This window comes from Sciurus vulgaris (assembly GCF_902686455.1).
Source record: "Sciurus vulgaris genome assembly, chromosome: 10".
Classification (NCBI taxonomy): domain Eukaryota; kingdom Metazoa; phylum Chordata; class Mammalia; order Rodentia; family Sciuridae; genus Sciurus; species Sciurus vulgaris.
Genome location: NC_136470.1, coordinates 122583194 through 122599791, shown reverse-complemented (window position 1 = coordinate 122599791; position 16598 = coordinate 122583194). Strand labels below are relative to the sequence as shown.

At 46.0% G+C, this 16598-nt stretch overlaps 1 protein-coding gene across 1 annotated transcript in view; it reads right to left on the bottom strand.

The window, feature by feature from the left end:
* The window catches only part of LOC306637686 (ephrin type-B receptor 1), a gene marked incomplete at its 5' end in the record, with an annotated part of 135740 nt that overhangs the window by 95202 nt on the left and 23940 nt on the right, over nucleotides 1–16598 (bottom strand). The window contains one exon of the mRNA XM_079100448.1: nucleotides 14320–14655. Coding sequence (XP_078956574.1) covers nucleotides 14320–14655 — 336 coding nt within the window. The remainder of the gene's footprint in view (nucleotides 1–14319; nucleotides 14656–16598) is intronic.

Here is a 16598-nt window from a genome sequence, read left to right as displayed (position 1 = left end):
CCAAACTGCTTTAGAAGCAGACAGATCCAAGATGGTGGATCACAAATAGCAGAGGGGGTGCCTGGAATGTTCTTACCTGAACTGACAATGAGATAAGGATAAGCTGCAGGGACCGAATGGTCCCAGCTATAAGTTTGGAAAGATCTCAGGGATGACATGGAGCATGTGTCAGCTCAAACTGGTCACTGGTCACTTGTCATGACCAGTGGCATCAGTGATGGGGCCAGTCAGGCCACCAGCCAGTCCACCATGTGTAAGAAGGGCTCTAAAGGGGGTCATGGGGACTTCAATTCTTGACACTCAAGCTGGGTCTGGGATGGTGACATGAATCTATCCAGAAGGCAGAAACCCCAAATCTGGTTCCTGAAGTCCCAAGGGGCAGAAGCCTTGCTATCCTACCACAGGTTCCCATGGGCTGTGCATTTCTGGACCCTTTCATTTGGTTATAGACTCAGTCAAGTTCAAAGTTGGTTTTTTTTTTTTTTTACTTATTTTGTTTTCCTTATTTAATAGGGGTATTTTCCCCACAACAATTAAGCATCTCAGATTCCAAAATGTGAGAATGAGTTAATAGTTTTCTTTTTTTTTTCTAGGACAATTACTAAGTTCTAATGCATTATCTTTGCTTATTAGAAATTACTTCATAATCTCTTAATTGATTTTTGGGTCAAAATAATTCTTTCAACAGTTTTAACCCTAATCCATTTGAAGATTTAATAAATTATGTGAGTCTAATGTGTTATTTTATTAAGACATCAAAAGTGTTTCTCAGTAGTTTTAAAGAAAAATAATGGCAAAACACAAATATATTCAAGATTAAGTTGCTCTGTTAGAGCGAAATACTTAAGGAGGTTATAAAAGTGTGAAGTTTGGATTTGGGGATTCAGCCGATCTTATCTAAAAGGGATCCTTCTGCAGGTGGGAATCATGCCAGGGACAGCTTTCTTCTGAGTCCATCTCTCATAGCTCAAGAAGGTGCAGCCCCAGCTCAATTTCTTCTAACTTAAGCAAAAGTCATAGCAAGACTCCCAGAAGGTTGTGGTTTCTCTAGTCCAAGGGCCTTGCATATTTGAAATTTCCAAGGAGATTCTTACAAAAAGGAATAATTCATGGCGGGCAGGGTGCAATAGCTTTCCTGGCCTTTTCATATAGAGGGTCTTCATAGTGACCCTACAGAATGATACCACGGCCCCAGCCTGAGCAATGTGCATCATGGATCCTATGGGAATACCAACCTCTGCTCTTCTGTCTGGAACAGCATTTCCTAGCCAAATCTTTCTTGGACTTAATACTTGAAATCTATGCCATGGACCACAGCTCGGAGGATAACAGATGAGACAAGGAATAGCAAGGAGCCTAGGTGCCCAGCCTGGAGCAGTTGGCATTAGCCAAAGTGAAGAAGGGTAATGTTCAGAGCCCAGCAGATGCTGTGGCGAGGTGAGTTCCTACTCCAACTCTGCCACCTGCTGCTCACTGTGTGACCTTGGGCTAAGGTTAACCCAACCCCTTAACTTCTTGGGGTCTCAAATTCTTCAACTACAAAACAGGAATATCAATCCTTATGTTATGAATTTCCCATATGCCCCTGCATGGTCTATTGCTTCTTCCCACTAGATCCCACCTGTCAGGCAACCACATGGCAACTGCCCTAAACTCTCCTTCTGGGTTCACCATGTGCAAATCCATCCCTGGGCACAGTTCCCTGAGGCGTCGTAAAAAGCACAATCCAGTGACAGCCTTGGGTATTTATTTGATAAATACCTTTGAGGAGATAGATAAACATGTCAACCAAGACAGGGCAGAAATGATGAGTAAGAACAGGCTTGGAGACAGGAAGAACAAGAAAGAGCCAAACTCTCCAGAGGCTGGAGTGACTGACATGTGCTCCACAAGAGGCTGGCATTCTCTGTGACATCTCAAGATGACCTGGTTTGTCTGGGAAGTAATCTGGGAAATGAGTGATGGGTGCCTCATCCTTAAGGATAAGGAGACCTGGTGACTCAGGAAAAGAGATAAGTCATGGCCCACCTGTCCAATAGTGTGGCCCAGCCCTAGGAATCACTGGAGTCCCTGAGGATTCCCTTAGATCTTGTTACCTATGTCTCCTTAACCTCACATTCCTATCCCAGCTCTCTTGTCTACCCCTGGACTTCTTCACTTTGAACTACACTGTAGCCATGTTAATCTTTCTGAACCTTTTGATTTTACTCACATTACTCTGATGCTCAAAAACCTTCGATGGCTTCCCATTGGAAAAAAGTTCTAACTCTCTCTTTGGTATTTAAAAATATGGCAGACTCTGACCTCCACAGGATCAGGAACCTGCTGCTTTTGATCTAACTGCTCTACTCACCATGTCCCAGAAGAGCTCAGCTTTTGCAGTTTCTGACTGCAGACCCAACCCCCGTGGCTATCTGTCTTCACGATCCCACTGGACTTCAAAGGCACAAATGGATCTGAACTCTGCCCTGGATTGGCATTGCCAGGCCCTTCCCACTTCCCAACTCAAAGCTCTATGGTTTATAATTCTCACTGGGGCTTTATCACCAGCCTAGAATATGGCGCATACTGTGATTTAACTTTCCAGATGCTCATCCCTGATCTCCATTCCTGGAGTAAAATCTTGAGGGCAGGAAACCCAATTTTAATATTCTTCTCACTTGTTGGCATATATTAGATGTTTAACAAGTTTACTCTTACGGGAATTACTGGGCTCTTCTCTAAGGATCTCAAAAGGGAAAGGGGTCAGAAAATGGCTTGGCTCTATCAAACATGATATTGGCCTGCATAGAAGTGGGTGGGAGGGGGAGGCAGGCCTGTGATTGAGGAGGAATATAGAGTAGGTCTGACTACAGGGGCCCCAAGGGAGTGGAGACAGGAAGCTCCACTGTGTAGGTGAGGACACCCAGGAAGTGGGTCCATCCCACCTCATGGAGATTGTTTTGGCTAATTGTTACCCTAACATCAGTGGTTTTCTAAATCTTCTTTTCTTGTTTTTTTAACTTTCTCCTTTGGAGAAAGGATTCTACTTCTATGAGGTGTGAACAGAATAATTCAGAGTTGCTCTGGATGAATCAGAGTTGGGGCTGGGACCCCAGAAGCCAGTCTACTTCATATCTCCAGAGACTCTGAAGGGTTTTGCAGATGCATACAAAAACTTTTGGAAGTCTTCAGGAGTCCCTGTGAAGCCTGAGATTAAATTATGTGAGTTCCTAGAAGGTATGAGTAGTGGAATTGGGAGTGAGGGGTTGGGAGTGACTGGCCATATTTTTTCCTCATGTTAAACATATCCATGGGAAAGAAAAAAAATTCATATCCAAATGTGAGCTTCAGACTTTAGGCCCACGAGTACTGACGGCATGGTACACTATGCACACAGATGAGTTTTGTTTCCTCTGACACTTCTATTCTAGGAGGTAGCTCTGCTGAGAAGGTCCTGCTCAGATAACAGGTTCTCTCTCTTGATGAAAACGCATTTCGCTGCACAAATATGCTTGAATTTTATATTAGGAAGCCTGACTCATTAAATATTTTTGGTGCAGTAACACTTCTGGTCAAAGTAGATTAAACAAATAAGCAATTAGTTTGGAGACTGGATATGAATACAAAAGCAGAATTAATTATTTTTCTCCTTGTTTTCCTTCACTGTGGACATTGACTTTGTGTTTGCTTTTGCTCTGTGCTGTGCCATGAGATGGCCCCGACACTTCCTTTCATCTCCCTCTCCTGCCTTAGAGGCACCTGGGGACAGGAGATTTCCTTGGGTCTGCAATTCTGTGCTATTCTACAACAGAAGAATACTGTCTGAGTTAGGTGGTGGGGCTCAGAGGGATGTGAGTGGGAGAGAAATTGAGGGCTTCAGGCCTGGGTCTCAGCTTCCCATCCCAGGCGGGGACCCACAGGTTCCTCCTTCAGAGATCCATCCACTAAGGGTTTAGTTCTAATCCAAGGTGTGTGTGGCAGGGGATGGGAATCCATCATTTCTGATATTATCTCCAATGTGTGTTGGGTGGGATGGGGGTGGAGTTCTTCCTCAAGATCCACTTGGCCCTGCTAGCTCTGAAAATTTGTTCCCAGATCAACATCCACTGGGAATTGGTAAGAAATGCAGAATCTTGAGCCTCACCTAGTCTTACTGGATCAGAAACTGGGGGTGGATCCAGTAATCTGTGTTTAATAAGCTCTTCACACGAGTCTGATGCCTGCTCAGGTTTAGGAACTATTCATCTAGAAATCTAGAGATCAGAAATGTTAAGCTTTGAGAAGACATCTGAGGTCATTCAGCATTCTGTCAACTCTTACAATTTACAGAATAGAGAGGGAAAATGACTTTCTAAGTCCCCAGCAGGTTAACACAGGGCCAGAAACAGCTCAACCTCCTTTCCAGGACCAATATGGGTCCTCTCTCCCCTTCTACTGCACTCAACAATTCCAGAGCCCCTGCAGATGCCCAGGATGGGGATGGAGGGACACGGGCGTGATCTTCAGGATCCTTAAGCCTTCAGGGAAATCAGCGTTCCCACCAACCACTCCCTCCTGAGGAGAAAGTGTGCAGAACCCTGTGTCAGGAGAAGGCAGGAGGTCAGCGGTCCTGCTGCGCACCTCTGTCTCCTGGGTCCCCCTAGCCTGGCATTTTCCCGTAGCTCCTCCTCATTATTATGGGAACCAGAAGGTGTCTCAGGAAATGGGAATTTAGTGTGGAATGACAGCAGACCTGAACTCTGTGACCTTAGGGCTGTGAGAGGCTGTTGGATGTATGTGGGGGTGTACGTGTCAGGAGGTGCCTGTCCTGAGCAGGTGTCCTGGGACGCTGTGATGGCAGCTGAGGACAAGTCCATCAGGACCCACGTGTCAGCTGAGGCCTACCTCCTGCAGTTCTCTCCGCCTTTCCTGGTTTGGGACAACAGCACTGGCAGCTTTGGTCTACCTGATATTTGACCATGGAAAATGCTCCATGGAAGCACCAGCCCTGGGAAGCCGAGGGAGAGAGCAAGACACACCCCACGGTGGGTGCATGCCCGGGTTGCCCCCTAGACTCACCCACTGCCACTGGGGGACCCACAACCACCACCCGGAAACTGATGTCACTGTACTTGCAGTCACGGTGACCATCCTCCCCCAGACCTGGAGGTCCAAGTCTTCCGGCCTCACAGGCCCAGAGCTCCTCCTCCTCAGAGCCACCACCTGACTGTGGTGCAGGATGTCTTAAGGTTGCAAGGTTTGTCTTAAGCTCTGACTCACTCTCCACCATCCCCACTGAGTTGGTCCTTTTGTCGGCCTCATCTGGCCCTGCAGGTCTTCCTTCCACCCAGGGCACCAGCCCCCGTCTCGTTCCTAACCTTCTTCGCATAATTCATGATGTCCCTCATACCCTCAGCACGGAGAGTCATTATCTTTCCATACCATACACTTTTCAAAGCTCAACCAAAGATAGATCCATGATCCCTTTCCTGTAAGGTCTGACCTCCAGGAGCTACTACTGCTGAGAGAGACACGCAAGAAGGCAGAGAGGTGGTGGCTCTGCAATCCTGGGATCATCAAGCCCAGTGAGCTCTCCACCCTTCTGGAAAGACTGGATTTCTCTGGTTAATTCCATCTCCCCTTGCAATGGTACTGTCCAACTTTCCCCATGCTCCTCAAACCCTGAACCCAATACCTCCCTCTTCACATTCAGCAAGCCACCTTACCTCCCACTTCAAGGAGAAAAACAGAAGCCTCAATATCCAACTGCATAAATAATACTTTCAGTGGGTACTCAAAATCTCCCCAAATTGCTCTGTGCAGAGCATCTTCTCTAGATGCTGTCCCTGAAGACTTCTGGGAGCCCCTGGGACATCTCCTAGGGAGCTGCAAACCTTTCTCTGGTTCTCCTGCTTTGCTTTCTCTGTTCTCCATGTCAGCTGCCTGCAAGACCCCTCAAGGAAGGCTGCTCATTAAGGCAGATTGTCAGTCCCCTCCCTGAGTTCCTGCAGCCCTGTGAGCACATCGTTTCCGGTGCTTCCTCAGGCAATGCCAGGCTCAGTGCACCCCTGACAGCTCTGCTCCCCTGCTTTGCGTCTTGTCGCAGAGCCTCAAGGCTTCTTGTCTGTGCTTCACACCTTGTGACATCCCTCATGCAGAGCCCCGTCCTTGCTCTCCACCTCTGTCCCAGGCACTCACTCCCATCCAGGCCATCAGGTGAGGAGACAGACACAAGGAGGAACTTGCTGTCCTCATCTCCACCTGGCCCCCAGCATGCCCACCCCTTCCAAGCTTCCCTCCCCACAGGCATGCGGATGCTAGCCAGTTGGTTTATGAGGTAGCTCCAGGCCATGGAGATGATCTAAAGCCAGCCAGGACATGGAGGCAGAGGACACAGTGCTGAGGTCCAGGAGTCACTGTGAGGAAAGTACCTGGTCCTTTCCCTGGGGACATCTATCAGGAGAAATATGGCCTACATACACATTCAAGAACTCATTGTGTTACACTTATAACTGGTACCGTTTGGGGGACAGCATCATGTTGGGAATTTTCCATGGGCAGATATCCTCACAGGGGACACCATTGGGCTCTTGTTCTTCTAAACCCTTCTGAATGGAGAGAGAATTTACTCTGTCCCTATGTCCCTGAGGTGAAAAAAAAGAAAAAAAAAGAAAAAAGAAAGAAAGAAAAGTCATGCTAAACTCCTAGGGCTCGATTCTTAGACACCATTGTTCTGTTTGGTTCTTGGAAGGAAACTGATCCCCAGGCCTGGGGAATTGGCAGAGTCTCCCTTGTACTGGGAAATATTTGTGGTCCAGCATTGCCTTTATTTACCCAGAACATTTAATGTGCCTTTCCCCCCATCTTTCACATCCGTTCAGAGAAGATGTTAATTTTCTGAAATTAAACACTTAGCTTGATTACTGTTTTGTTAATTGCTGCATTCAAAAACCCCTGGTGCTCCTGCCTGTCTGACATGGATGGTGCTGTGAAAATGATAGGCACAGAGCTGGCACACAGGTGGACAGAAAGCAGCGCTGGAACGCCATCCCCACTACCCTCAATGGCGTCGCTCAAGCAGCTGAGTCCACTTCCGTGGGGCTCAGGTCAGTCAGGGCAGAGTAGTTCCCATGGGACCATGTTTTGGGGAGATAGTGTGACCGGAAGCCCCAGGTCTCACCAATACCTGGGAGAATGTGTGAGTTTAATTTCAACAGAACCTTACAACAAAAGATGCCTGATGAAGGGAAAACCCCAGAGAGCAGAAACGGTACCATTTGCTGATGCCAGGATTAACTTCAGAAAGATAGCATTCATTCGTGCAACTAGTTAATAATTATTAGCTCATTCAATGAACAGTTATTGAAGACTTTCTATGTTTCAGGCATCTAGCTAGACACTGGGCAATAAGATAGATTCAGGGCGTGCTCTTCTGGAAGTCCTAGTCTGACTGGAGCTGACTTGCCACAGGGGGTGGAGTGTTAAGATCACTGGAACCCTGCTCCCTCCCACCCTCTATGCCAAGGCAAATGACTACCGTTTCCTCATCCACCCAGTGTTCCCTCTGTAATTGAGGGTTATAACGACCCCATGTGGACTTCATCAGGTTAAGAAGAGTCAGAGCAGCAACCACCAAGGACTGAAATGCTCTCTAGCATCTGCATGTGGTTACTTCTAACTTCTGGAATGTTCTCACATTCACAGAGTGTGGTCCTAAGAGCCAAGGTGAGCATTCAGGATCCCTTGAGTCACTTCCCAGGAGAGACCCCATTCACTCTGTGCCTGGCTCGGACCTTGGATCCCAGTCTCAGTGGGTGCCATGAACTAGAATGTGAGCTCCACCAGGGACAGATCTTGGTCTGCTTTGTTTGCTGCTGTGTTCCTGGTATGTGGAGCCATGCGTGACACACAGGCTGTCTCAATAAATATTTGTTGAGAAAGTAAATGAATGGCAGCCCTTAAGAAGCAGTACCCTTGAGTCAGCACTTGGAAGACTGTCAAAAAGTTGTGTTGAGCAAATGAACACATTTCCGAAGTTAAAGTCTTTAAACAGACCAACCAGCCCTCTCTGAGGGTGGTGGGGACTCTGTGTGGGGATCAGGCTGATAGCATCATATTAAGCATCATTTCTAACATTTTCCTTGTAGGAACCACAGAGGCAGATACCTGGTCAGTCACCTGGCTGATCTGGGATGGATCTTAAGATGCCCTTTGTGGATCACCAGGACACATTCTGATTACCATAGCCCTGCGGAGCACTTATATGATAATGCTTGTCTGTGGGGACCAAAGTCATCTGGTAAGTATTTTCCAAGGCTCTCTGTGCTTGACATTGTGTAGCACCTCTCTTACGAAATTGGCACAGGTGAGAAAGTCTGGTTCTCTGCAGAGGCCACCATCTAGTTGAGAACCCAAAGGCTGCCCAGGGAATGGGTGGGGGAGGGCACAAGCTTGGTCATGAGCAGTGTCACCTGCCAACCTCCTCAGCTCCACAGACAACACGCCACTCTGCAAATGGCCAGGGCCTTTCTGAGGTTGCACGGAAGGTCCTTCTCAATGCCAGAGCTTACAAAACAACAAAAACAGCCTTTCTAGAAATAATGAGAAAAAAAAAAAAAAAAAACAAAGAAATGAACTATGAAATTGAAGGAAGAATGGCAAAAATTTTATTTACTTAAGTTTCTAAAACTTTTTTTTGATTCATTTCAATGAAAGTTGAAAGTTGCTCCAGTTCTTTTTCAAGTTCTGACTCAATCTTTTCTCTGCTCTGGAGCAAATTTTGCCTGCTAATTTCCAATGAGACCAGCCTTTAAAAATGAACTGGTTCCAGCATATGGGATCTTAACACTCTACATTTTTACAGGCAGCATGTAATATTGTTTTAATATTTAATTTTGAGATTTACATAATATCTTTCCTCCAAAGAGCTCAATATATTGCAATATCATAAATTCCTTTTCATATTCAAAGATTATTCTTTATGCATGCAAATACTATATTTAACCAAGGAATAATGTAAATTAGGTGATGAATTCAGAGGAATTGATGGTCTAGGTAATTATTTTGTGGGAAAAGTAGTGTATCTGAGTAACTTTAATTTTCTAAGAACTTCAAAAATGCCTTAAAATGGACAAAGTAGAGGGGTTTGTGACTATTAATAAAAGCAGTATGGTTTTTCAAAAACAATATTAAGCATTGAATTGCGTGTGTGTTGTGGGCATGATAAACCGTATTTCTCATGCATTTGGCACAGCAGGCCACACATGAACGGTGCGTCATGTAAATGCCAGATATAAATTGTGCTGATGGAAGCGTGAGAGTCGGGGGAAAAGTATTACTTCTCCAAACACACGATGGACAGAAGGGCTCCTCTGAGCGGCAGGAGCACAGTGTGCCAGGTATGCAGTTTCTGGGCTCTGGTCCCACCCTCATCGTTAGCTCATCCTGATGCAGACTTGGCCACCATCTGTTTTGGTGCCCATTTCTCTCGGCACAGAGCAAACAGATATCTATTACATATCTGATGCAGATAACATCAGTCCCAAACAAACAGACTGAGAAGCTCTGGAAGGAAACAGCCGAGGGAAGAAAATCCAGCACACTGCTCTCCGGTTTAGGACATATTCTCAGAAAGGATGCTAATCTCCCAGCCCATGGCATGGTTTACCGAGTGATTTTCCATCCGCTATCTCATTTGCCTGTCACTACAGAACGAGCAGGCAGGCATCATGATTCTCATTTTACAGGCAAGAACTGAGGGATCTTGGCAGATAAATGAACTTGCATGAATCATGAGGGGTACAGAGAGGGGAACCAACTCCTGGAGTCCCCGCACTGCAAGGCTGCTGCCGTGAGCCCAAGAGGTGAGGAAGACGACAGCCTCAGGGTGGAATGAGATGCAGAGACACAGCTCACTCCTCATGATGGGCTGGGTAAATCAGATTAGCCCTCGGAATCGGAGGTTGCAAACCATAGCCAAAAGGCCAAATTCAGAATTGGATTTGTTTGGCTCTTGAGTGGTCTAAAATTTTCTAATCAGTTGTCAACATTTTAAATCTGGATTTTCAGCTTATAAAATCAGGCAGTGTTGGGCATGGCAACACTTATGGGAGCCGGATAGTGATCGCATCTGTGTCCTTCAGTTCCCTGTAGTCCCTTACTAATTGCTACTGCCTTAAGCCTGGCCCTGCTTCGCCCCTCTCCAATACTGCCTGGCTCCCCAAGCCTTAGAGTCTGTTCGCTCTGGCTACGGTGGTCTCAAATCACTCACTGATCTGATTTGTCTTTTCCCCAAGATCTCCTCTGAGATCCCCTTCCCCAACTCTGATACTCAGAGTCTAGTTGGCAAAGGAAAGGAGTAAAGTTTGTCATTTACTTAATTCTCTCTGACAGCTGGATGATCTAGCCATCAGTCTGAATCTGGAGCCAGGTGTCGGAGAGTGACTGTGGGAGTTAGTGGTGATAACAATGTCTCTGCAGATCGCTTGGCCACTGGAACAGAGAAAGTTCCACCTGATCTGGTCTATTTTAAACTCCTGGCAGCTGTATTCAGTGTGAGGCTGCATCCCTGAAGACCTCACGTAAATTCGAGCTTGCATAATTCATGACCAACCCTGACCAAAGATGATGGACATATTTTTTGACAGCTAAAGTGTCCCAGCTATGTGGCAATAGCTTAGAGAGAGCTTATAACTTACATGTTCCACCGTAATGTGATTTTTGATCAGTCTGAGGATAAAATGGCCACAAACCTGAGTTTGAAACCCAGAAACATCATTTGCTGGCTGTAAGATACTGAGCAAATTCCAGAAGCACTCTGCCTCCACTTTCTTCCTCTGACCCATCGCATCTCTGTAAAGAACTTGGAGGGGGTAGGCATGCTGAAGGTGCTTAAAAATGGCAGTTATCCACCATTGCCTATACCCTGGGTGAGGAGGATTCAATCCTGATGTTCCTAAGCAAATATAAAGTACTTGAATGCCACCACTGTATACGGGACTAGGGTTGTGATGGAAGATGGAAACCGAGTCTCGGGACTCAACAGACCCTTTGGTGACCCCCAAATTGAGTTCACCTATGTGTGAAGAGCTATGTGTTGTGAGCCCAGTGATCCAGAAGACAATCACAGTGTCTTCAAATTCTCTTTCTAGACCAGGGTGCTTGGAGTCCAAAAAAAGCCTATTGTTGGAGACTCTAAAATGGGGAGCCCAGGGGCTGGGGAGATAGCTCAGTGGGTAGAGTGGTTGCCTTGCATGCACAAGGTCCTGGGTTCAATCCCCAGCACTAAATAAATAAGTAAATAAATAAGTAAATAAAAAATAAAATGGGAACCCAGAGGCATTGTCCACTTTTAGGATAGGCCTGGGGAAGGCAGAAAAAAGAGGTGATATCCTACTGACCCTACTTTAATTCCCAGTTTCTCTGAGCACCCCATCATCTTAAAGTCTCCAAATCCCTTTCTGTCTCTGCTTCCTGATTTGAAAAATAGGAATGATCATTCCTGTTATTTGATAAGTAAGAGGATCAAATGAGTCCACATATTCCAAAATTCTCTATGAACTCAAGAGAGACACCCATGTGACAGGTCAATGGCAGTAGTTATTACTCATGTCTTCCTTAGTCAGGACCCACCCAAAATTCCAAGCAGAGTAGGCACAGGCATTCAGTACATGGACAGGTTGACTTAATGTTTGATTCTGGGACCTGCCACCTACCTACTCATGACTGAAACGCTGGGATGGTGGTGACCACAGGCACTGACAGGGGTTGTACTACACCTTGAGGCCAAGGGAGGGAGGTTAACCCGACCCGACCCAGAGTGCACAAGCTCAGAGTGTTCTGGGAAGGGACTAGACACGCCGTGCCTCAGTCCTCACTGGATCTGAGACATTCAGGTTTCATGATGCGTGCTATTTGTAGACTCTCGTCCATCTTTGGTAAAACATGTAGCTTCTATTCATGTTTCCAAACTGTTCCTGCAGAGGTATAGGCTCAAATGTTTATTCTAATGGTTTCTACTTTAAAACAAATCTAAGTGTTGGCTGAAGACAACTTTATTCATGTAAGCCTTCACCAACTAGTGTGACAACACCATGTTCCTCAAAGCCTCACAGTCCCCTTATTTGTGGAATGACTGGTCTTTGTGATATTTGCTTTAGAGCATCTCGTGCCACCAAGAAAGAGTTGCATCTTTCTCTCACTTATCATCAGCCTTGACATCCAAACTCCAGAATCAGCAAAAAGGAACCATAGATTGGAAGATGAAGATAGAAACTGAGATGACAAAATCAGGGAAGGCTGAGAATAAAGGGCTTGTGAGAAGGAGAACAAAGGGCACAAGAAATGTGTCTCTGCAGGAGCAAGTGACTAAGGATAAAAATAAATATTTTGAATGTTGGTAATGCAAGGGCCCCTGCAGAAGCCTTGGTCCCTCAGCTCTGCTGCAGCCTGGGAAGGTGCAGATGGCAAAACAAGCAGATGGGCAGGTTCGGGAATAGCAGGATAAGGGAAGGGAGAAGGGAGGGGACGAAATACAAGCAAACTGATGTAAGTGGCAGGTTTATTCGCACATGCTTAGAGAGAGAGAAAAGACGGCCAAGCCCAGCGTTACATGACAGCCTGGCAGGATTGTTATTCCCAGAAGCTGGGACACTAAAATATTTCAGCCAGTTTTCTGCCTTAAACTCTCCAAGGGAAATACTGCTAACAAAAGCAGCCTATACTACATGCTCAACATAATGCAGAAATTACCACTCCCTATTCACTGGGTAAGATGGACCGTCACAACCTTTGTCTCCATGGCACTGGGCTGTGGTCACCAGCTGGAGCCTTCTACACTTCCACTCTTATTTTCTCACTATACACTTATGCATGTAAACACGTGACCGTGCTCATACATACAAACACACCACAAGAACACACACACACACACACATGCACACACACACACACCAACAACAACAACACAGCCATCTGGACAGCTATGAACTCCTACAACACCTTTTTTTCTTCTCAGTTCTGACAGCTTAAACCCCAGAATCATCTGGCATCAAAGATGCCTGGTATTAAAAGAGGCAGAATAAGACTGAAGACCGGGAAGTGAGGAGAGAAAAGGATGGAGTGGGAAAGAAGTCAAGAAAGGGGAGATGCTCAGAGGGAGAGAGAGCACAGAGAGATGTCAGGCTCCTGCTAGTCTACTAACAAGCTGTCCTCCTAGAATTCGGTGATTGAGAAAAATCTATAATTCCAAATAGGATCATGGTCTACTGCCTATGACCCCCATTGCTGGTATACGTGGTGCTCATTCGCCTCTGCAGCCTTGCACGGTCACACAGGGGAGAGACTGTTCTTTTCCATCTCCCTTGGTATTCACAGCATACAGTGCTTAGTATACACCATCTTGCGGCTCTGTACTTTAGTCCTGCAAATTCTTCAGCTAATGAGTTTCATGGGAGGAATGAACGTTTCCAAGTATCACTGTGTCTGTCACAGTACCTAATCCACAGCATGGCATAGAGTAGATGCTAAATGACAGCCTCTTAATAATGAATGAGTAAATAAATGAGTGAGTTAGTGAACGAAGGGACTGGCTCAATGGATATAAAAAGAAATGGATTGTTGTTGTAAGAGGTGTGAAAAGCAATAAAGAGAAAAGATCAGAAGAGTAAGAGATAAAGAAATAAAGAGAAGAGAATGTGTTCTGAGCTGTGCAAGGCACAGGGATGTGCCAGCTATTGGGAGTGATCTATTGCCACCTATCTGAGGTCTCTGTAACATTGTAGCATTCATCTGAGCAAGCCATAAAGGGGAATTTACTCTTGAATAACAGGAGTTTAATCAAAAAACCATCTATGATGGCAATATTGCCTTTATCATATGATTTCTGGGAAATTTCTTTCATTAGGTTTTCCATTAGAGCATCATTGGGGTTCTGTTCTCAAGGTCTTGCAATTCTCCCACCCACTCACCCCATTTGTTTGTCTGCCATGCATCTGTCCATCAGTGCATCCATCTATCTATTAATCTGCCCATCTATCCATCTGTCTGTCTATCCCCCATTCCTCCTTCTAACAGCATCCTGGCTGGATGCAGAGCACCAAGCTCTTTCTAGCTTGGATATACACCTTTGCTTTGATGCTGGATAGAAGAAAATTCCCTAGCCTCCTGCTCACTCTTGAACTCAAAACAATACAACTGCCTCCTCCACGGCGGCAAATGCCTGTCATTTGATGCTTTCACTCCTTGGATGCAGCCTGAAGGCAGACTGGCAGAATGGAGGTGGCTGCAGCAGTGTCCCAACACAGAGCTGGGTAAAAAGTCAGCCACACAGACCGAGGAGCACAGAGCCTCCAGACTTACCAGCTTGGTTTGTGGTGATGTTGACGGACACATGCTGCGGGGGGAAGGGACTCTTGCTGGAGACTCCATTGATGGCCTGGATGTCAAAAGTGTAGGGGGTGTGGGCCCAAAGGCTGCTGATGGAGACACGGCACTCGGTCAGGCCCAGCTGCCTGGGCACAAACTCCACGTTGTCATCGCAGCGGGAGCAGCTTCTGCGGTCTGCCCGGCACTTTTTGCAGATGATGTTGTAGGTCACATCATCCCGCCCACCAGTCTCCCTCGGAGGATGCCACTCCAGAATGATGGATGTCTCATTGACAATGGAGATGACATTGCGGGGACCTGAGGGAACACCTGCAGGGAGACAAAGATGGACCCAGTGAGGCTGGCCACAAGCTTCCTTGTCCCACATCTCTGTGGTCTGCATCTGGTACCGTACCACCCTTATCATATGCATCCACCCCCACCTCCTCAGCCCCAAATATCTGTGCTCCAATCCATTCCATGAAAAAAAAAAATGGTGGATGGAGATGACAACCTGCCCCAAACCCCCTGTTGATCATCCCCACTGAAGATTTCTTTCTTTCCATCCTACGTGCCAAGGAATGTGAATTCAAGTCTTCTTGTTCTTGAACCAAGTCATATCCTTCAGTGAGATTTTGGTTTAATAAAATGTTTGTATACTGGATGCTTACTGAATCCCTGGACTTTTCTTCACTGAAGTAGAAGTCAAGGGTAGTGGCATATGAGCAGCCCCATCCAAAAGTCCCACAGATCCTGGAATACTGCACAAACACAAATTGGGATCTACCTGTAGATGCATTATGGTTGGGACTTTTTTTTTTCTATAGGACAGGTTACAAAAGCACCCAGGGAGATGAATATTCACATTGTACCAACTTTAGTGCATGAAGTCAAGAAGCATTGTTGAGCAGGAGAGGGTCACACAACCACAATTTTTGACCCCACAACATAATAACATAGGAGAGAGTGTTCTGGACCCTCAGTTAGCTACTTTATATGCATTACCTCATTTATACACCCCAAGAACCCTACCAATAAGACACAATAATTATCACAATTACTTAGGAAACTAAACTTATAGAGTTTGGCTCTGATATCTATATCTAGATATCTATATCTGATATCTATATCTAGATTTAGATCTACATATAGAACTTCTATGATATAGATCATATGGTCTGTAGGAACTGAAGCCAGCACGGACACTCAGACATGCCTGATTCCCAAAGCTCATGTTCTTAACCATACCCCTGTTCTGAACACACTCTCCTTCTCCAAGCCAGCCAGGCGCACTGGGACCCAAGGAGGGCAGCTTCTTCCATCTGAACAGCTGTTCATGGCTATTCCCATCCAGCAGAAGTGGAAATGCCTTGTTGTGAAATTCTGGAGAGCTTGGTACTTTGTAGGAGAGCAGAATGTTGCTGAATTAATAGTCATAGTGCTGGGCAGTTTGAGATGAAGTTGGAGAATTTCCTGCCAGATCCTAGCCCCAGACTCCCAAGCATGAGTCTGGGTCTCCTCAATGTCTAACGGATGGAAATGAATCCTGCCTGGAAGCCCCCACCCCCTTCCTAACAGCAGATCTGCTGGAGCAGCCTCTCCAGATAGTAATGCATTCAGAATTCATGCACGTGACCATCGCCAGCTGAACGAAGACATGTGTAAAGTGATTCATGCTGGAGACAGGAATCAAATGCCAACACACAAAATGAGGGAATAACAACAAGGTCGGGGGGCACCAGGGAAGGATTCGGTGTTGAATCAGTCAACAGCACCAGCTAGAGCAGAAAGCAAATATTAAATCGGATTCTATTAAAACATGAAAGAAAATCAGTACTGTACTATATAAAGCCCATTAGGCCTGAGCAAAAGCATAGCATTCATGCACACTTGTGACAGGGCAGAATTCATGAAACATTTTTACTGAAGTCTTGCAAACAGTGTTCAAGAATTCCCTACCCATCTGCCCAGGGATAAACATCCATCTCTCTTTAAATCAGCACACAGGTAGTACTGGGAAAGCAGTTGGTATGGTCCCAGGTGGACTCTTATTGGGCCAGGATGGCTTGCCTCACACTGCACAATTCATTAGCATCCATGTTGGTCAATGCCTGTCTTGGACACGTCTGTTGCTTCAGACTGATGACACTCATGCCACAAGCTCCCAGCTGTCCATGACATTGTTGCTTGTCTCACAAAGCAGACAGCCCAGCCTCACTCAAAGGCCACATTTCTCATCCTTATAATGAATGTATACGCTCAGTGCTTACTTA